General features: G+C 38.6%; 1 protein-coding gene across 5 annotated transcripts in view; it reads right to left on the bottom strand.

Moving 5' to 3' along the window:
• Positions 1-23,019, bottom strand: part of IFT56 (intraflagellar transport 56) — a 47,932-nt gene that overhangs the window by 6,888 nt on the left and 18,025 nt on the right. For 4 of the 5 annotated variants that reach the window (XR_007150452.1, XM_047850645.1, XM_047850646.1 and 1 more), the window contains 9 exons: positions 18,302-18,376; positions 13,572-13,674; positions 12,276-12,331; positions 10,902-10,955; positions 9,942-10,005; positions 7,907-7,995; positions 7,609-7,692; positions 5,373-5,442; positions 3,574-3,680 (listed from right to left, as the gene is read on the bottom strand). Coding sequence is in view for 3 of the 5 variants with exons in the window: in XM_047850645.1 (XP_047706601.1) it covers positions 3,574-3,680; positions 5,373-5,442; positions 7,609-7,692; positions 7,907-7,995; positions 9,942-10,005; positions 10,902-10,955; positions 12,276-12,331; positions 13,572-13,674; positions 18,302-18,376 (702 nt within the window). In the remaining 2 variants the exon portion in view is untranslated. Of the gene's footprint in view, positions 1-3,573; positions 3,681-5,372; positions 5,443-7,608; positions 7,693-7,906; positions 7,996-9,941; positions 10,006-10,901; positions 10,956-12,275; positions 12,332-12,930; positions 12,979-13,571; positions 13,675-18,301; positions 18,377-23,019 lie in introns of those variants that run through there. The other variant, XR_007150453.1, reaches the window with a different exon arrangement.

Raw genomic sequence — 23,019 nt, 5'->3', positions numbered from 1 at the left:
GTTCATCTTTAAAAATTACTTATTTTGAAATAATTCTAGATTTATAGGATGTTTTGGAGATAGTACAAAGAGGTCCCATATACCTTTTTCTTTTCTTTTCTTAAAGATTTTATTTTTAAGTACTCTCTACACCCAACATAGGAATCAAACTCACACTCCCAAGATCAAAGAGACATGCTCTAGCAATTGAGGCAGCCAGGTATTCTAAAACTTCGGGGGTTTTTTTTTGTTTGTTTGTTTTTGGGTTTTTTTTTTGGTCCCAGGTACCCTTCACCCAAATTCCCCAGTTACAGCTTACTATAGTGCAGTATCACAGTATCTAAGACCAGGAAATTGACATTGCTACAATGTGGGTGTATAGTTCTGTCATTTCATCAAATCTGCAGAGTCACGTAACTATCAAGATACAGAACGATTCCATCATCACAAATCTGTCCTACCCTTTTATAGACATACACACTCTTCTCCCTGTTGATCATCCTTAACTCCCAGCAATCACTAATTTGTTCTACATCTCTATACTTTTCATTTCATGCATGTTATGTATATGAAATCAAGCAGTATGGGACTCTTTTGAGATTGGCTTTTTTTCACTCAGCATAATGTTGTTCTTATTCCTTATTAATCCAAGTTATTTTGGCACAGTACAGGGAATATAGTCAATGGTTCATAATAGCATTGTATGGTGATAGATAGTAGCTACGCTTGTGAGCACAGTAGAACATGTAGAGTTGTTGAATCACTATGTTGTACACCTGAAACTAATGTAACATTATGTGTCAACTATAGTTCAATTAAAAAAAAAATCCAAGTTACTATGTATATCAGTAGTTGGTTCCTATTACATAACCTTGAAAAAGCAGGAGGCACCTCCACCCAAAGTTTGGTTTGGATGTTGAGAGTGATGATGCCATACACACACCAAGAGAGCATGAAAAGATTTCTTACTTAAATAATTGAGATCTCTGGGAGGAGTAGGGCAGGCCTCTTAAGAGAGAGCAAGAGAGCAAATCTCTTAAGAGATTTTTATTGTGGCTGGGGCTGGGATGAGGGTTCCTGAGCACCAGCAGGGGCTCATGTGGTCTGAATCACCTGGTGGCACCAGAGAAGGGAGTACCTAGCTTTTCTTATCATTTTGTCCAGATGTGGGGCACAAGGGGAAGAAGGAAGGGTGAAGCTTAAAAGGTGTCAGCAGTCAAACATCAAGAAAGGCAGTCAGGACTGTCATCACCATTCCTGTTTATTAATAAGCAGTAGTCCATGCCAAACCGGTTTGTTTAACCATTCACTACTGAAGGACATTTGGATTATTTCCAGTTTTTGGTTATTACAAATCAAACTGCTATTGACATTGGGAATAGGTATTTGTATGGATACAGGTTTCATTTCTGAGATAAATGCCCAGGAGTGTGATTGCTAAGTCATATGGTAAGCATGTGTTTGTTAAACAAATTGCTTAATTCACGGTATATATTTTTTTCTGTCCTTTTACTTTCAGCCTACCTATATCACTATATTTGAAATGAGTTTCTTGTAAAAAGTACATAGTTGGGTCTTGGTTTCTTATCCACTCCGTCAATGTCTCTCTTTTAATTGGTATATTTAGATCATTTACATTTAATGTGATTGACATGTTAGAAGACTTAATTCTGCCATTTTTCCCCCTATTTGCCCTTTCTATTTTTCCTGGACAAGGACATCTCATACATGTCTCTGTAGTTTGCAGCTGGAGAAAGACATGATTGTGCAATTAGCACAGAGGGAGGACAAAAAAGCCTGGGCTTAACCTCTCCAGTCTCCTCCTATACGTATCTTTTTCTTGCTTTTTCTATATTGTAGTAAATCTTAGCCATGAGTGTAACTTTGAATCCTCTGAACCCTTCCAGTGACTCACCAAACTAGTGGGTGGTCATGGGACCACTGAGACAGTAGGTAAGACTGAACTGGTTTTTAAGGTCCTTCTCTTCTTTTTAAGGTCATTAACTCCATCTTCCTCTCATCTCCGTAGGGCCTTCTTCCATCAGAAATGCCCCCATTCTCTTGCATCTCTAACCTCCCTGTCCAACAGCTCCTCTGCCTAACGATACTTTAACTCCCTACTCTAAAAACGAACAAACAGGGGTGCCTGGGTGGCTCAGTCGGATAAGCGTCCGACTTCAACTCAGGTCACGATCTTGTGGTCTGTGGGTTCGTGCGCCGCGTCAGGCTCTGGGCTGATGGCTCAGAGCCTGGAGCCTGCTTCTGATTCTGTGTCTCCCTCTCTCTCTGCCCCTTCCCCGTTCATGCTCTGTCTCTCTCTGTCTCAAAAATAAATAAACATTAAAAAATAAAAAATAAATAAAAAATAAAAACAAACAAACAAAAACAACCTCTCCCTCCACCTGCAAAAATACTCCCCGCCCCACGTCCTTAACCATGGTTTTCCTTTTAAGTTAGCGTCATGTTTCCCCCCTTATCCTCAGCATCCATTTCTTTGTGGTCTACGCTCACTGTGTCGGCTTTCTAATCTCATTCTCTTCTCTACCCACTATTGTTTTCTCAAGTCTCATGCAGTTCCAACAGGTTGCAGATTTGTCATGCTCCTCCCTAGATTTTTGATAAAACTGAAACAAGAAAAAGAGGAATGAAAAGCCCTCCCCCCCACTTCCTGGTTCTTTTCTTTCCTTTATATCCATCAGCATCCTCTGTCTCTTACACTGATTCTTCTATTTCTATGCCTTAAACACTGGTGTCCTTGTGGTTCCTCACCCCATTGGCTGGTTAACCTCACTGTCGCCCACACTCTCCTGCTACTGCTGCTGCTGCCACCACCACCACCACCGCCAACTACTGTTAACTTCTACAACAGTATCTCTAATCCCGACCTCTTACAGGAATACCTGAGCTCCAGGCTCACCATAATAATTTCCCACAGGTAATATCTCTAGCTGGAGCCCCAAACACACTTCAGATTTAATACATCTACAACTGAACTAAATTCCCGTCTGAATGTTTTCTTTCCCTCTGGTTCCCCTAACTCGCTTAATGTCATTGCCATCTACTAAGTCATGTTAAACATTTTCAAGTTTCCTATGTTTTACAACCTTTTCCATTGGTAGTGACTCACTTTATTTTTGTAATGATTCACTTTGAAATGAGCTGTTATTAATTTAACACTAGTCTAGTGTTACCTAAATATTCCCCAATAGGAACTTCCAGAATGTGAGGTTAATTTGTTAAAAAACTTCTAATCTATAGGATAGGGCCCCAAAGTCCTCCCTCCTTCTCCCTGCCTTTTCAGCTCCCCACCCACCCACCCACAAGGCCTTCCCCCCGACACACACACACATAGCTAGTCTTTTATGAAATCTGATTGCTTCTTATTCTCTTTTCTGGTTCCTTTGTCTCTACTATTGAACTCACAACCCTGAGATCAAGAGTTGCATGCTCCTCTGACTGAGCCAGCCAGGAGCCCCAGGGATGACATTTCTGACATGGCCATTTAATCTCTAAGACACCCTTCCCTAATATTTGGCCAGTGTAGCACTGTGTGACTGCCCTTCAGTTTTCCCTTTAGGTGTCACTTGGACTCACCTTGTAGCAGTCATTAGCAATGAGCTGTAAGAGGCTAAAGGACTCGCCAGAAGTTTCCATCTTGAGATACAGTTCCCAGGCTAGTCTTGGTTTCTTATTCATTATATCTACAAAAAAAAAAAAAAAAAAAAAAAAAAAAAAGTTGGGGCATTTATTTATTTATTTGTTAGAGAGAGAAAGAGAGAGAGAGAAAGAACATGCAAGCAGGGGAGAGAGAGAAAGAGAGAAAAAAAATCCTAAGCAGACTCCATGCTCAACACAGATCCTGACATGGGGCTGATCCCATGACCCTGAGATCATGACCTGAGCCCAAATCAAGAGCTGGACACTCAACTGGCTGAGCCACCCAGGCGCCCCAGAGTTTTGCCTTTTAAATGTGCAGGAAATACAATTCTGCATCTTGCTATTCTTTGGATTTGGTTCTATGTTCCAAACAGACAAAGGAATGGTAAACAGCCCTTATGTAGAAAGCTTGCAAGGTCATCATTAAGCTGGTTCTCCATCAGAAGTCTACCATACGTAAAATATTTAAGTTAGGATTCACAGAATTATGTCTTTTTAGATTGGGTTGATTTCCAGTAGTTCCCACTTTGCTCATCTGCTTAAAAGTCACATATCATTCATTAAATCCTTCTCATACAGTTTCAGCCTCACTGAGAACATGTGATTGCTGAAATCTTTCTGTGACTTCAAAAACTCTGTGAACATTTTAAATCTGAGTGGAAAAAAAAGGAGCAAGGAAAGATAATGAATAGGGGATGACAGACAGACAAAGGTTGTAGGCTACAGAGTATTTTAAAAAATTATGGTTTGTGGGATTGAGCCCATGCTGTAGGCACGGAGCCCGTTTTAGATTCTTTCTCCCTTTCTCTCTGCCCCTCCCCAGCTCATGCACGTGTATACTCTTTCAAAATAAATAAACTTTAAAAACAGGTTAAAAAAATATATTTCTGACACATTACCACTTTTCAGGCCTTCATCATAATGAAAAGGTAAAATTAGCCTATTTAACACAGAATACTGTAAACTGAGATTCTGGAAACTTGAGCAGGGCTGAAGGAAGAACTTGACACCTTTCAGGACTATTCATGGAGGTCAATGTTGTATGGTAGAACCAACTACAGGGTAAATGTATGTAATATGTGCACATGGCCACCCTAACTGAGTAGCATTAATGATGCTTAATTTCAGTGTTTACTCATTCTACAAAACAAAATTAGAAATGTTCACTGTAGGGGTGCCTGGGTGGCTGAGTCGGTTGAGCATCTGACTCTTGATTTCAGCTCAGGTCATGATCCTGGGGTTGTGGGATCGAGCTCCATGTCGGGCTCTACGCTGGGCATGAAGCCAGCTTGGGATTCTCTCTCTCTCTCTCTCTCTCTCTCTCTCTCTCTCTCTCTCTCTCCATTTGCCCCTCTCCCCGGCTCTCTCTCTTTAAAATAAAAAAATAAAACAAGGGGCACCTGGGTGGCTCAGTCAGTTGAGCGTCCAACTCTTGATTTTGGCTCAGGTCATGATCTCATGGTCATGATCTCAAGATCAAGTCCTGCATCAGCCTCTGCACTGACAGCCTGGAGCCTGCCTGGGATTCTCAGTCTCCCCTCTCTCTTTGTCCCTCCCCTGCTTGTGCTCTTTTTCTCTCTCTCTCTCAAAATAAATAAATAAAATGAAAAAAAAAAAAAAAACACAAACCTTAAAAATAAATAAATAAATAAATGTTCACTATAATTTCTATCCAGAAGATTATGCAACAGAGAAGAAAAAGAGGATTCCTCTGTAACATTTAAAAGATGACTCACAGCACCGAGCTAACCAACTGAGGTAAATGTAGTCATTTTTCATCTTCTCACTTTGGATTAAAAGGAAAACCTGTAAGAAGAGGAAAGAAAAGGAATAAACATGAAGATATTTTCGCAATAAAAGTACCTATATAGGCTTGCCTTAGGTTAACACTTAGTGGTAGCCTTACAGATGATCAAATGCTATCCAGACTGCTAAGTAAAGGACAAAACAGGGTGATGTTGACATACTTCTCTCAGTTATTGATCTCACAAGCTGGCAAAAGGCTGGTAAGGATATATAAGATTTGAACAGAATAATTAACAACTGCATAATACACATTTGTTTAAGAACACCTGACCGTATTACTGGGTAGTAAAACAAGTCTCAACAAATTTTGAAGGGCTGGTGTCTTACAGACCACATTGGATAACCACAATACAATTAAGTTAGAAATCAAAATAAAAAGCTTGGGAAAGATAATACACGTATTTGAAAATCATGAAACACATTTTTTTTTCATTTTTTAAAAATTTACATCCAAATTAGTTAGGATATAGTGCAACAATGATTTCAGGAGTAGATTCCTTAATGCCCCTTACCCATTTAGCCCCTCCCCCTCCCTCCACCCCTCCAGCAACCCTCAGTTTGTTCTCCATATTTATGAGTCTCTTCTGTTTTGTCCCCCTCCCTGTTTTTATGTTATTTTTGTTTCCCTTCCCTTATGTTCATCTGTTTTGTCTCTTAAAGTCCTCATATGAGTGAAATCATATGATTTTTGTCTTTGTCTGACTGACTAATTTCACTTAGCATAATACCCTCCAGTTCCATCCACATAGTTGCAAATGGCAAGATTTCATTCTTTTTGATTGCCGAGTAATACTCCATTGTATATATACCACATCTTCTTTATCCATTCATCCATCGATGGACATTTGGGCTCTTTCCATACTTCGGCTATTGTGGATAGTGCTGCTATAAACATGGGGGTGCATGTGTCCCTTCGAAACAGCACACCTGTATCCCTTGGATAAATACCTAGTAGTGCAATTGCTGGGTCGTAGGGTAGTTCTACTTTTAATTTTTTGAGGAACCTCCATACTGTTTTCCAGAGTGGCTGCACCAGCTTGCATTCCCAATGAAACACATTTTAAATAAAATTTCACAAAGAAGGGGCGCCTGGGTGGCTCAGTCGGTTGAGCGTCTGACTTCGGCTCAGGGCATGATCTCATGGTTTGTGAGTTTGAGCCCCGCATCGGGTTCTGTGTTGACAGCTCAGAGCCTGGAGCCTGCTTCGGATGCTGTGTCTCCCTCTCTCTCTGCCTCTCCCCTACTCATGCTCTGTCTCTCTCTCTCTCTCTCAAAAATAAGTAAAGACATTAAAAAAAAATTTCACAAAGAAGACATCATAATGGAAGTTAGGAAAGAATTCCAATTTGAATAATAATAAGTGGAACAATTTGCTAAATAATAACAAAACTGAATTGAATAATTCAACTGAATTGCTTTGAATGATTCAGACAAGTTAATCTACAGGGTTAGAAGTCAAAATAGTGGTTAGCCTCCAGGGAAAGAGACGGACTCAAACAAGTAGATGAAGGGATTTCTATGGGGCTAGGGTAATACTGTTTCGTGATCTGAGTACTGATTATCTGGATATGTTCACTTTAAAAATTCATCAAGCTGTATACTTTGATTTGATTTGTACAATTTTCTCACTGTATGTTATCCTTTCATAAATGCTATCAAGAAAAGGGAAACAGTACATAGTTACAAAATCTATGTCTATTCACATTTTACTTTTTAATATAACCTAAGAACAAAAGAACTTTTCATAATCCTTTGCCCTTGAACATTGTTTCAGTGACAAAAAGATAACAATGTTTTTATTTTTATCATTTATTTTCAAGTTTTTACTTAAATTCCAGATAGCTAACATATTGTGTAATAGTGATTTTGGGTGTAGAATTTAGTGATTCATCACTTCCATCCAACACCCAGTGCTTACCACGTGCCCTCCTTAATACCCATCAGGCATTGAGCCCATCCCTGCCTACCTCCCCTCCAGCAACCCTCAGTTTGTGGTCTATAGTTAAGAGTCTGTTTTATGGTTTGCTTCTCTTTTTTTTTTTAATTTCCCCTATGTTTATCCGTTTTGTTTCACTCTGGAAAACAGTATGGAGGTTCCTCAAAAAGTTAAAGCAGACAGTGTTTATAAATAGAAATCATTCAAATGCATCAAAAGCAGATACCCACCTCTTCACCCTCGCTGGTATTGCCTGTTGCAGCTTTGGCTTGGGCATAATTAAAGTTAAAGATGTCATCATTGTAGAAGTAACTCTGGAAAACATCCCAAGAATAGATCACATTGAGTATTAACATACAAAATATAAAAACATCAGTTATACCAGAAAAACTCAAAGATCATTTTAAGGCATGGGCTGACACCACCAACATCACCATTGTAAAAGGGCCATCTCTATGAGTATCTTATCTCTGACACATTATATATAGTATTTTGTATACAAACGCATCTAGAAAATTCTATACTGACCTTAAATGAGTTGAGGTAAATCAAGACATCATCAAATTGCTTAAGCAGAAAGAAACAGGAAGCCATGCACTGCCTCCCGGGTATTGTATCTGAAATGGAATGGGAAAAGGAACCAGGTATATTCATGAAACTGCAAGTTCTCTTTAGCTGAGATTTGAGTCACTTTATAATTCAGAGATAGGAATGTATTCCAAGACCTCCTTCTAGATTCTGAGATTGTAGATTCTGTTCAGTGGACAAAACCCCAGCATAATGGAGGTCACACAGTACTTGAGGGTGACCAATGATCTCTCTTGGGCCTAACTCACAGACTCCAGAATGAACACACGCCCTGCAGGCTACGGTATTCCTCGTATGTTTTCCCAGGTCTTTGAGTCTCTCACCCGTTCCAACACGTGCACACTCAACTAATGTGGCTTAGTCTTCACCATCACTTGTCTGTAAGACAACCTAGCACTTCCAGATCAAATGGAGAAATAATTTGCCGTGGAACCAGCTGGTCCTGATCCTGAACAACTTTCTGTCTGATATCAGATTCCTGTTTGAGATAGTAGAGAATTAGTATGACCCCCACCCTTGACACTGGGACTCCTATTCATTCTTGCTCTGTTTAATTTTCCCCCCACAGCACTTATCACAGTCAGATACACCATGTGATCTACTTATTTATTGTGTGTATTGTCTGTCCCACTGGACTGTATGCTCCACAAGGATGGAGGACTTGTTGGTTTTATTTCCTGCTACATCCCCAGCACCTCAATAAAGTTTATTATATAAATGAATGAAATGAGGAAAGGAAATATTATTCAATAAATGGTCGTGGTAAAACATTTGAAAGAAAATGAATATTCAGGGGTGATAAAAATATTTAACAACTAGTTCACTACGAACACTGTCCACCAGAAAAGATGCTGGCCTTAGACAACTGGTGCAAACAGCCGTACCAGCTCCCACTCACAGCCCTTTTGATAGCCCTTTCTCAAATCTTACACTCAATCTTGACCAATGAAATCAATACTTAAATTAAGAAAATAAAGCAACAAAACTACTAGTGGGAAATATAAGTGAATATTATCTAACTGTGGGGGTAGGGAAGCATTTTCTAACCTACATGCCCATGTATAATATCATCATAAAAAGGTAAACTTAATTGAATAAGATTTAAATATTTTTTATGTGAAAAAATACCACAGGCAAAATTGAAAGGCAAATGACCCAGAAAAAATACCTATGACATGATGAAAGTTGAATACTTAGAAAGCCCTTGAAAAATCAAGAGAAGTTAACATTTCAAATCAAAACCAGAATCAGTGTGCCTGTGTGGCTCGTTGGTTAAGTGTCCAACTCTTGACTTCAGCTGGGGTAATGATCTGTTTGTGGGTTTGAACCCTGCATCAGGCTCTGTGCTAACAGCATGGAGCCTGCTTGGGATTCTCTCTCCCTCTCTCTCTGCCCCTCCCCTGCTCACACTCTCCCTCTCTGAGTCAAAATAAATGAAAAATAAACATTAAAAAGAAACAGAATCGGGGGCGCCTGGGTGGCTCAGTTGGTTAAGCGTCCGACTTCAGCTCAGGTCACGATCTCACGGTCCGTGAGTTCGAGCCCCGCGTCAGGCTCTGGGCTGATGGCTCAGAGCCTGGAGCCTGTTTCCGATTCTGTGTCTCCCTCTCTCTCTGCCCCTCCCCCGTTCATGCTCTGTCTCTCTCTGTCCCAAAAAATAAATAAACGTTAAAAAAAAAATTTAATAAAAAAAAAAATAAAAGAAACAGAATCGAATTTTAAGAACTCTTATGAACTAAAGATTACATTTATTCTCCTCTATTTATATATTCTCTCATCCCACTTTAGTTGAGATGTTGAGAAGAGCTAACCCAATACTCCCTCCTGTGTCTCTCCCACAGGACTTCCTACTTTATACTTTTCTTTCAAGCCTGACAGACGTATCTCCAGACAGAGACTCAAACTTCACCAGTCAATATATGAACCAACTCCAACAATTACAAATCATGTGAATGAGTACAGATTTCAGACATACCACACTCACTCGCTGACCCTCCCACCAGCTGGAAGAACTGCTGGGCAATTTTCATATGGTCCCTCTGAAAAACAAAGCAGAGCTGAGAGAGCTGATATAAGCTGAAAATATTTCATTTGTATTATATGTTATGCTTTTAAAATATTTGCCAGGATTTAATATATACCCTTCTTTTAAATCCTCTCCCAAACAAACTAATTCTTATTAGCATAAGCAACTAGAGAATCATAACCTGAAACTGAATTGAAACCAACCCAGGGTCAGATAAAAAAGAGAAAAAAATCTAATTCCCAAATTGTATCCTAAAAGTACCTTCATTAAATGAACTCATTCATTTAGTCATTCATTCACACAATGAACAGATATTTATTGCTCCTTTATCATACATCAGACCTTGTGGTAGGAGCCATAGTTATAACAAGGAGTATTAAATATACTCATTCATTGATTCAGTGACTATTGTAGAGGGAGCCAGAGATAAAAAGATTTATTTATATCTATTTTGTTCCAAAAAGAATGTAATGTGCCATATTCGTATGAATAAGTACTTAATTTTGGGCAGTGCTTATAAAAAGTCTTTGCCAAAGAAACAATTATCCCCGTTTTACAAATGCCAAGATTACAGCTCAGAGGTGTGCAAGGTTAATGCAACTCACTGAAAGTAAGAATGAAGATGTGCGATGATTTGCAGTTGTTATTAGGTATAAACACACTGCTTAAAAATGGGGCTTTTAAAAGATGAAGCAACAATTCTTAGGGTGAAAGATTTCTTTTTTTGGTCTTTAAATCACATAGAATTCTTTTTACAATGGAATCTAGGTTGGGGGATATGGAGGAACGAAAGGAACTGCAAATGAGCCTAATCGTAAGCTTATTGCTGGCTGAACTTGAACGTTCACTTTGATCTTTTCCACAACAGTGTAACGGCAGACTGTACATTACCAGTGATTTCATACTTACCGAACCCATTTCCTGGCCAAGAGCTGCATTGACCACTCCTTTGAGGATATACTCCTGGCAACATGGAATAACACTAATTACTGTTAAGAGAATGTGTAGCTATGCGATGTCTTCCAAATTAATTTCAACTTAATACTCTCAATATATTATCAAAAGTTACCCAGAGTCACTTTTCTCTTTTCCATCCTTGGCTTGAATGAAAGAATTAGGAGACTTTCATTTGGTTTTCAGGAAAGTGTCCATATAACAGAATTCACCATATTTGTAAATTCTCAATCTTAAGCAGAAAAACTCAGTGGAAACTTTAAGTTTTATTTGAACTCAATGGAAAAAATTAACAATAAAATATTTATGTAATAATTTTTATCACCTTATTAGCCCCTGCCAGTGTTCATAACAACAACATACACATTATTTTCTCTTTCCAATAATAAAATAACTTTGTTTTCATAATAATCTTTTTCCTCAAAAAACAAAAAAGTATCCTGTAATTTCCATTTGTAAGGTATTCTCTCTTTTGGAGCCCTGAGAGCTCACCTTCATCCCTTTCAGACATGGCTCTTTTCTTTAATAGACACCTTTTTTAGCAGCTTTATCAATTTTTTATGTAGGTACTATTTTTATTTAAGAGGGCTCATAAAAAGAACACAAAAGATGCCAAAGCTTTTATTTTTTTATTTGAGAGAGAGAGAGAGAGAGAGAACGAGAGCATGAGTGGGGTGGAGGGGCAAAGAGAGAGAGAGAATCCTAAGCAGGCTCCACACTCAGCATGGAGCCCAATGTGGGACTCAATACGATGACCTTGGGATCATAACCTGAGTTGAAATAAGGAGTTGGAAGCTCAACCAGCTAAGCCACCCAGGCATCCCAATGCTGAAGCTTTTAATACACTTGAGAACAATACCTGCTTGGATTTCATAGGGTCTAGAAACATTTTCAGTCTTTCATTCAATAAGTACAATATCTACAACATACTTGTGTACATAGTGTTGGAAATCCAAATAGACAACGGTCCCTGACTGCAAAGAGCTAACAATCTAGTAGGGGAAAGACAAATTACAAACAATTATACTAGTGAGATAAGTTTCTTTCTATACCTTGCTGTTAGTTCCATTGTAATCCTAGATTTAGGTTTTTTCACACCTCAACCCTTTTGAGGAAATGACCACATATAAGGGAGTTTAAAAACATTAAAAAATCCAGAATATTCATTCTCATATCAAAAGTCTCACAGGACATTCCTAGATCAATATATATGGTCTTCCCTGAGATTCTACAAGCAGAAATCTTCTCTAATATGCCTTCTTGCTACCTTTCTGAAATTCTGCTTTCAACAGAAGTTGGTTAGTAAAATGGTAACACATTTTCAATTACCTGAGGAGTAGTAGGTTCCAGATCCTTAATTAAGTTATAAGCTTCTTGAACATCATCTGAAATACAAGAAATAAGTAGCTATACTAGTCTATATTCCAGAAAACTCTTCTGAAATAGTCCCAGAAACATACAGTCCTTCAGTACTCAAACGTTCATGGGAAGTATGAGTTGTTTTATCTGTCTTCTAACTCTCCATCAAGTTCAATGTGGAGTAATTATCTTAAGGATAACCAAAATATCTTAGGAGACCCATAAGCCATGAAGCACTTAAAAAAGGGTTCAAGCTAAAATATGGACTATTATATACCAATGGCATTGTAATTATACAAGAAAAACAACCGATTTTTTAAAAGAGAATATATATTAAGTATGTAGGAGTGAAATGACATGAAGTCTGGGATTTGCTGTAGGGGGGAGTATGGATGAAAAAATAATGGCAGTATCTTGAAGACTGTTGAAGCTGGAATGAATACTTGGCTGTTCGTTTTGGGCATTTATACTATTTACTTTTGCTTAGTTTGAAATCTTTTATAATAAAAATTAATTTATAAAACACATACGATATTTAATTCCTGTCCAAAAGCCTACTTCATTGAGCTTATATATCAGATAGAACTGTTTACACGTTCATGTTCTTATTTTAATAAACACTTACATTTTCCTCGATGAGGAATATGTTGTCTGGTTGGTTTCTACCATGTACCTAAAAAGGCCCACACTGTTAGTCCGAGGTCCTTGACACAGCGCCACCACCAATGCATGGTAGCTCCTATCCTGCACTCATCACTGTTAGGTAAAAGACTGCTTTAGGCATGTGTCTACAATTTTAACCTTACTTAAGGGCAGTCAATGTCACATTCTCTTTGAATCATAATATTTCTCATAAGAAGCTGCAGGTAGAAAGAAACAGAAAGGCAGACAACTAGACTAAATAAAAAATAGTTAAAGATAAAGACTCAAGAAAACGTGGATGTACACTATACACAGGGGAACACTAGAAAAATAACTGGAAGGAAGAGGAAGGAAAAACGATGGAAAAACTGAAATAGATGGGTAGAGAACAAAAGACAGAAAAATAAAAGGAAGAAAGAAAAACAGAATGAGGGAGAAGATTGGAAGCAATAGAAAAGGTACGACAACAAATAAGCACCAATAAATTTGTTCTATCCTATGAACCTGCTGCAAATACATTTTTGGAAGCATTTTGGATTTTAAAAGTTAAGCAACTAACTCAATCAGAGATTAAATGTTCTACCATATGTCGTTGTAAGCAAGACCACGACAAATTTTTCTTACCTTGACGAAGGTAGTAAATCACTAAGTTTAACCGAGCTTCAGGAATGACATCAACCAGGGGAGGCAAAACCTGCAAAGCCCCTTCACCTCCTCGAAAAACAACCTAACGACAGAAAAAGTCCATTATTATGGCAATAAGCATGAATGCACTTACTGGGGAAATGTGTAAGGAGCTGCCACTTATAACTCAGTTATTGTTTGAAAAGATGAATATATTTTTGAAGCTCTCAATATACACACGACTTTGACCTTCTTGAAAAAAGCCATTATCTAAATTATAATAAGTGTAAGCAACAGAATAAAGGCATACGCCTATCGCATACGTTTCCTTTTCATAAGAACTACAGAAAACTCTTAAAGTACCCAATAGTCAATAATAAAACTTTTTTCTAGACAAATATTCTATATCAAAAACTCCAGGAAGGAATTTATATAACCTTTTTGAGCCTTTTTCTTCATTATAAGGATCGAATGAGATAAAGAGGGGTAAATGTGTGGTACATAGTAGGTAACATTTAATGAATTGCATAAATAGTAATGCCTACTGTTTGTCTGGGATTGTAGTAAGCACTGGCGTTGCAGCAAGAACAAGTCACTTCCTTGTCACTATAACACAGCTACACTCAAGTGGGGAGAGAGCCTCAAACAGCAAACACGTAAGAATATTGTCATATGCTAATGACAATGGCTAAAACAAAAATACTATCCGAGAGAGCAGTTTTACGCACTGTAGTTTACCCAGAACCTAGCACAGTATCTGACACATAGCAAGCTGTTTCATAAATAACTACACAGAGATCGAAGCCATCAGGCATGAGCTACCCAATCTCTGCTTTCTACCTCAAAAATATCCATTTGGTTTCTTTCTTGATTCTTCCTTATCTGAGATGTTCCCTTCTTTTGCCAAGATTAATTCTTTCATCTGGTTTCTTGATTTCATGACTTCAAAAAAATTAATTCTAGTACAGTTAACATCAGGTGTACAATATGGTGATTCAACTATTCTATACATTACTCAGTGCTCATCATGACAAGTGTACTCTTAATCCCCTTCACCTATTTCAACCATCCCCCCACTCATCTCCCCTCTGGTAATCAGCTATTTGTTCTCTGTAGTCAAGAGTCTGTTTTTTGGTTGGTCTCTTTTTTTCTTTGTTCATTTGTTTTATTTCTTAAATTCCACGTATGACTGAAATCATACGGTGTCTTTCTCAGACTTATTTCATTTGACTTTATACACTCTAGCTCCATCCATGTACTCCAAATGGCAAGAATTCACTCTTTTTATGGCTGAGTAACATTCCATTGTGTGTCTGTGGATTTGCTGTAGGGGGAGCAAAAGAATGAAACTGGGCCATTTTCTTACACCAAAAGTAAACTCAAATGGATTAAGAACCTAAATATGACACCTGAAACCATAAACATCCTAAAAGAGAGCACAGGCAGTAGTTTCTCACATTGGCCATAGTAGCATTTTTCTAGATATGTCTTCTGTGGTGAGGGCAACAAAAGCACACAAATATATATATAAATATATATATATATAATATATTAATATATATATTATATATGAATTATAATTATATATATGTGTATATATATATATATATGTATATATACATCCATTCATTTATTGACACTTGAGGTGCTTCCATAATTTGGCTATTGTAAATAATTCTGCAATAAATATAGGGGTACATGTATAATTTTGAATATTTTCATGTTTTTCGTGTTCTTTGAGTAAACACCCAGCGGAATCCAGTGGAATTCTGGATCACATGGTAAATCTATTTTTAATTTTTCGAGGAACCCCCATACTCTTTTCCACAGTGCACCAATTTCATTCCCATTAACAGTGCACACGGGTTCCTTTTGCTCCACATTCTCACCAACATTTGTTACTTCCTGTGTTTTTATTTTAGCCATTCTAGCAGGTGTGAGGTGATATCTCATTGTAGTTTTGATTTGCATTTTCCTGATGATGAATGATGTTAAGCATCTTCTCATGTCTGTTGGCAATTTGGATGTCTTCTTTGGAGAAATGTCTGTTCATGTCTTCTGCCCATTTTTTATTTATCGGATTGGTGTTGAGTTGTATAAGTGTTTTTTTTTTGTTTTGTTTTTTGTTTTGTTTTGTTTCGTTTTTGAGAGAGAGAGAAAGAGCACGAGTGGAGTAGGTGCAGAAAGAGACAGAGAAAGAATTCCAAGCAGGCTATGTGCTGTCGAACAGAGCCCCATGTGGGGCTCAAACTCACTAACTGTGATATCATGACCTGAGCCGAGATCAAGAGGCAGATGCTTAACCGAATGAGCCACCCAAGCGCCCCAAGTTGTATAAGTTTTTTATACATTTTGGATACTGACCCCTTATCAGATGTCATTTGCAAATATCTTTTCCCACTTTGCAGGTTGTTTTTGTGTTTTGTTGATTGTTTCCTTGACCGGGCAGAACTTTTAATTTTGATGTTAGTCCTAACTGGTTGTTTTGTTTTTTGTTTTTTTTGGGTTTTTTTTGCTTTTGTTGCCCTTACCACAGAAGACATATCTAGAAAAATGCTACTATGGCCAATGTGAGAAATTACTGCCTGTGCTCTCCTTTAGGATGTTTATGGTTTCAGGTGTCATATTTAGGTTCTTAATCCATTTGAGTTTACTTTTGGTGTAAGAAAATGGCCCAGTTTCATTCTTTTGCATGTAGCTGTCTGATTCGCCCAACACCATTCGTTGAAAAGACTGTCTTTTTCCCATTTCATATTCCTGCCTCCTTTGTTGAAGACTCATTGATCATATAATTGTGGGTTTATTTCTGGCCCTTCTATTCTGTTCCATTGATCTGTGTCTATTTTTATGCCAATACCATACTATTTTGATTACTACATCTTTGCAGTATATCTTGAAATCTGGGATTGTGATATCTCCAGTTTTGTTCCTCTTTTTCAAGATTACTTTGGCCATTCAGGATCTCTTACGGTTCCATACAAATTTTAGGATTGTTTGCTCTGGTTCTGTGACAAATGCTGTTGGTATTCTGAAAGGGATTGCATTAAATGTATAGGTTGCTCCGGGTAGTATGGGGCATTTTAACATTTGTTCTCCCAATCCAGGGATCTCAGGATGTTTTAGTCAACCTGGATCTTGTTTCTCTATTAATTATTCTATCTTCATTGCTCCTGGTCCTACTTCTCAACTTTAAACATACACAAGCGTTTTTGCTCTCTTGAAAAATCTTCCTCCCTCTCGATAGTGCCCTATTTTTTTCCTTTCTTTCAGTACCACACTTCAAAAGTGTGTGGCTTTACTGCTTCAACTTTATTATCCTCTTGCTCCTTAACCTCCTGCTTTCAGCACACTAGTAAACTTACTCTCACAAGTCACAAATTAACTCCTTTAACCAAATTCAATGGACTCTTCTGCCCAATGATGCTTCAGCAGTTTGGACTGATGGCCATAGCATGATCACAAAAACATGATTTACTAAATGTGTACTAAGTGCTAGATACTGTGCAAAGCATCTTACACACGTTACCTCATTTGGTCCTCACAAGAAAATACGGTAGGCACTGTAATTTCCCCTGTGGAACACCTGAGAACACTGAGTCTCAACAATGCTAAGTGACTCACCCAAAGGTCCAAAGCTAGTACATGGAATAGGCTGATTTTGACCTCAAGTCTGACCGCAAAAGCCAATGCTCATAACAACCATTTATATTGTGTAGTAATTTTAGACTTTGTTTTAAATTATAAAAGTATTATATGTTCAAAGGGGGAAAACTTATATATTACCAAAGGAAAATTTCTGTATTCTCATTTCTCTCTTTAATCCCACTCTCAGAAACAAATCCCTACTTACTAGCTGACATACTCCTTCCAGTCATATATACATATGGTGCTTCCTTACTCTGGCTGTACATTATATCCATCTGGGAAGCTTTTAAGAAAAGCTCCTTAAATACAGATGCTTTCAAAATAATATAAAAACAGGGAGGAGGACAAAACATAAGAGACTCCTAAATATGGAGAACAAACAGAGGGTTACTGGAGGGATTGTGGGGGGGATGGGCTAAATGGGTAAGGGGCACTAAGGAATCTATTCCTGAAATCATTGTTGCACTATATGCTAACTAACTTGGATGTAAATTTAAAAAATAAATTAAATTTTGGGCGCCTGGGTGGCTCAGTCGGTTAAGCGGCCGACTTCAGCTCAGGTCATGATCTCACACTCCGTGAGTTCGAGCCCCGCGTCGGGCTCTGTACTGACAGCTCAGAGCCTGGAGCCTGCTTCGGATTCTGCGTCTCCCTCTCTCTTTATCCCTCCCCTGCTCACACTCTGTCGCTCTCTGTCTCAAAAACAAATTTAAAAACATTAAAAAATTAAAAACAAAAACAAAGATGGACTCGAGTTTGACTTTCGCCAGAAAATCCTTCCATTCATTGTAATCCACAAGGATAGATGTTCCTTGGTCTTGGCCAACAAAATGAACCCTTGGACTTATACTGCCTTGCACTTCTTTCTAAATGTTATATATGTCTTACTGCCCTCCCAGTAAGGGTTTCCTTGAGGAGAGGACCTCATATCTAAAACTTATGTTCTCTCTCCCATAGCAAGGAGGAGTTCGCTTGGAGTAGAGAAGTATTTGTTGCAATATCTCCCTTCGCGTATCCTTCTAACTGCTTTGATATACCAAAGTAGGATTAAGACTCAATTCAGTCACGATGATAGCGCTATTCACCAGATTGTGCCTGATGAGTTCTTTAGCAAATTCAAAGGAAGAAGAAGCGTTGTCCATCAAGCTTTTGAGTTCTGCCTGAAATTGAAAAAGGAAAGGCTTAGGAAAACGCAAGTGTACAGTCCTTACACCACATATTTTTACAACGTTTTATAGTTTACAAGGAATTTAACACACTGTTTCGTTTGTTTCTCAGGACTCAGAGAGTCGGTGTGATTATTATCCTCATTTTACAGATGAGAACATCAAGGCTTATAAACATTACATGACTTGAACCTTCCAATAAGCAGCAAGTTTGAAACTGGTCAACCCAAGTCTGAAGACTTCTACTTTGCAGATCCAAAGGTGATAAAGGAGCTAAGTTTTTCACAACTGAGGTTGATTCTTCAATGTGATCATTCCACCTATACCCTGAACTCTCATAGTACCTCCTCCCTGCTGAATTGGCCTTTACTTACATACCATAATTAAAATACTTTCTCCTATTATTTATTAGACCTATCAGATCTCTTCTGTATTCTCTCACCCTTTTAGCTCCCCATAGAACAAATGGTCAACCATTTCTAGCATCCTCACTAACACCCTCGATTCCCTTAGCCCTTCCTCAGCTTTCTGTTGTTCCTGACTTGCCAATCTATAATTTTGAGTAATCTTCCTCTCCTTTTTCTACTTCCGTCAGTAGGTAGCTAACCTTTTCAGGATAAAATAATTAAATTTTTAAAAATTTTATTTTAGGGGCGCCTGGGTGGCGCAGTCGGTTAAGCGTCCGACTTCAGCCAGGTCACGATCTCGCGGTCCGGGAGTTCGAGCCCCGCGTCAGGCTCTGGGCTGATGGCTCGGAGCCTGGAGCCTGTTTCCGATTCTGTGTCTCCCTCTCTCTCTGCCCCTCCCCTGTTCATGCTCTGTCTCTCTCTGTCCCAAAAATAAATAAACGTTGAAAAAAAAAAAAAAAAATTTAAAAAAAAAAAAAAAAAAAATTTTATTTTAGAGACAGAGAGAGCAAGCAGGGGAGAGGGGCAGAGGGCTGAGGAGGGAGGGAGGGAGGGGAGAGAGAGAGAGAGAGAGAGAGAGAGAGAGAGAGAATATCTTAAGCAGGCTCCATGCTAAGCGCAGAGCCTGATGTGGGGCTCGATCCCCTGACCCTGGGATCATGATCGGAGCCGAAATCAACAGTCAGACGCTCAACCAACCGAGCCACCCAGGCTCCCCACTATTTAAATTCTCGATTGTTCTCACTAACCACTACAAACTTGCTCCACTTGATCTCATATGGGATTGTGCATCTACCTCAGCAATGCTTTTATTAATCCCTTCTTTTGTCCACAGCAGCAATTCTAAAGTGTTTGGTAATATTAGGTTAGATCAGCAATTTTCAAGCTTTTTGATCTCAAGATCTTTTTTATAGTCTTAAAAATTATTAAGGATCCTAAAGAGCTTTTGTTTACATGGGTTATAGCCCACATAAATAGCTCACACTACAATACACATTGTATTAGAAATTAAAACAGAAATTTTAAATTATTCAATTAATCAAAAATAATAATAAAACCATTATATATTAACATAAATATATTTCATTAAGAAAACTGCATTTAGGGGCGCCTGGGTGGCTCAGTCAGTTGAGCGTCCGACTTTGGCTAAGGTCATGATCTCATGGTTTGTGAGTTTTGAGTCCCACGTAGGACTCTATGCTGACAGCTCAGTGCCGGGAGCCTCCTTCGGATTTTGTGTCTCTCCCTCTCTCTCCTCATTCATGCTTTCTCTCTCAAAAATAAATAAACATTTTTAAAAATCGCATGTAGGGGTGCCTGGGTGGTTCAGTCAGTTTAGTGTCGAATTCTAGGTTTCGGCTCAGGTCATGATCTTGCAATATTGTGAGTTCAAGCCCGATGTGGGGCTCTGTGCTGGCAGCACAGAGCCTTCTTGGAATACTCTCTCTCTGCCCCTTCCCCCACTCACGCTGTCTCTGTCTCTCTCAAAATAGATAAATAAACTTAAAAAAAATCCCTGCATTTACCACTGCAAAAATGTAGTGAGAAGAGTAGTACTGTTTCATAAATTTTTGCAAATCTCTTTCATGTCAGCTTAAAAGAGGACAGCTAGCTTGGCATGTCTGTATCTGCATTGGATCTATTTTGAAATCACGTTGTCTCTGGAAAACTTCAGTGCACACTTGAGCAAATGAAAGTGAAAAAAGAAAATCTTTTAGTAAGATGAGGATAGTTCTGATTCAGGCAGGACCAGCCAGAACTCAGGGGAAGGCAAGTGAGATGCCTAGGGCACAAGATTTAAAGCAGCACTCACTGGGGTGCCTGGGTGGCTCAGTTCGTTGAGCATCTGACTTGGGCTCAGGTCTTGATCTCACAGCTCTGTGAGTTTGAGCCCCGCAGCGGGCTCTGTGCTGACGGCTCAGAGCCTGGAGCCTGCTTCGGATTCTGTGTCTCCCTCTCTCTCTGCCCCTAACCCACTTGCATTCTGTCTCTGTCTCTCTCAAAAATAAATAAACATTTTAAAAATTTTAAAAAAATAATAAAGCAGCACTCACTGCACAAGCAAAGATGTCTAACACCATTAGTCATCAGAGAAATGCCAATCAAAACCACAATGAGATTCCACTTCACATCCAACAGGATGGCTAGCATAAAAAAGTCAGATAATAACTGTTGGCAAGGATATAGAGAAACTGAAACTCCTACATACGGCTGGTGTGAATGTAAACTTGTACAGTTACTTTGTAAAACAGTCTGGCAGTCCCTTAATTAAATAGAGAGTTCCATATAACCCAGCAATTCCTCTTCTAGGCATATACCCAAGACAAGTGGAAACAGGTCCAAAACATGTCCAAAAACACGTACACAAATGCTCATAACAGCATTATTCATAATAGGAAGCGGAAACAACCCAAATGTCTATCAGCTGATGAATGGAAAAATAAAATGAAATATATCCACACAATAGAATATTATTTGCTCATAAAAACAAATGAAATAGTAATACATGCTACAGCATGATGAACTTTATAAACGTTATACTAAATAAAAGAAGATAATCATAAAAGTTCACATGTGGGCGCCTAGATGGCTGGTTGGTTGAGCATCCAACTCTTGACTTTGGCTCGGGTCATGATCCCAGGGTCATGGGATCGGGCCCCATGTCAGGCTCTGGGCTGAGTGTGGAGCCTGCTTAAGACTCTCATTCTCTCTCTCCCCTCCCCCGATCTCTCAAATTAAAAATTTTTTTAAATTTTTAATAAATTAAAAGAGGAAATATTCTGCATGAAATATATCTTTTTACATTCAAATTTTCTGTGCCCTTATATTTAAAACATATATTAGGGTTTTGTCTTTTAAATCTAATTTGCCAATCTTTGTCTTTTAATTGAGAAATTAAACCTTTTAAATATAACGTATTATAATATAATTAGGGGCGCCTGACTGGTTCAGTCAGTGGGCATGCAACTCTTGGTCTTGGGGTCATGAGTTCAAGCCCCACTTAAAAAACATAGAATCTTTGGGGCACCTGGGTGGCTCAGTCAGTTGAGCATCCGACTTCAGGTTAGGTGAAGATCTCACAGTTCATGGGTTCGAGCCCCATGTTGGGCTCTACACAGACCACGTGAGGCCTGTTTAGAATTCTCTCTCTGCCTCTCTCTGCCCCTCCCCTGCTCATGTTCTCACTCTCTCTCTCTCTCTCAAAATAAATAAATAAACATTAAATAAAATCTTTAAAAAAATAAAAAAATATATATAATTATAGATCATTTAAATTTGAAAAAGGCAAAACAATGAGGATTTTAGAAGATAATACCAGAGAATATGATCTTGAGCCAGGAAGTCCTCTTAAACAAAATAGAGAAAGCACCAAACATAAAGAAAAAGATAGTTTTGACAATGTTTCTGCCTACAAAATCCTTGATAAATGTTAATATTTACTGAGAGTTTGCCATGTACATCAAGTTAGGCACTTTACGTACATCGTATCACTTAATCTTCACAGCAGGCTATAAGTCAGTCTATTACTTTCCTTACTTTGCAGGAGGTTAAGTAGTTCACCGAAGGCCGCACAGCTATCACCCGGGAGTAGAATTTGGGTCTATCTGATTTCAAAGCTCCTGTTCTTAACCACTACCCTGGAAGCCTTCCCAGTTTGGGGGGTGGATTTTTTTTTAAGTCTTTATCCTCTGAGGGGTGCCTGGGTGGCTCAGTTGGTTGAGCGGCCACCTTTGGCTCCGGTCATGATCTCATGGTTCATGGGTTTGAGCCCCTCGTTGGGCTCTGTGCTGACAGCTGAGAGCCTGGAGCCTGCTTCAGATTCTGTGTCTCCCTCTCTCTCTGCCCCTCCCCTGCTCATGTTCGTTCTGTCTCTCTCTCTCTCTCCCTCTCTCTCTCTCTCAAAAATAAACATTAAAAAAATTTTTTTTAAAGTCTTTATCCTCTGAAACTAGCATTCTCCTTCCTTCCCCCATCATCTTACATTCACTGCTTCTATTGCTTCATCATCTAATTGTCATCCTTCTGCCATATCCTTTAAGACAAATTCCAATCCAAGCAATTACTCACCCACTCCTCAACTCCTTGTTGTCTAGATCCAACCCCCAATGATAATGATATGCTAATCATCAAAGTAGGGAACTGTAGGAAATCCTAGTTATGGTACCCAATGGCTTTTTCTCAATCTTCATCTTTACTGACCTCTTTTGAACCTCCCCCTTCTTTGAACAC

Source organism: Prionailurus viverrinus, chromosome A2 (genome assembly GCF_022837055.1).
Source record: "Prionailurus viverrinus isolate Anna chromosome A2, UM_Priviv_1.0, whole genome shotgun sequence".
Classification (NCBI taxonomy): Eukaryota; Metazoa; Chordata; class Mammalia; order Carnivora; family Felidae; genus Prionailurus; species Prionailurus viverrinus.
The sequence above is the reverse complement of the archived record's forward strand: the minus strand, read 5'-3'. Positions and strand labels throughout refer to the sequence as shown.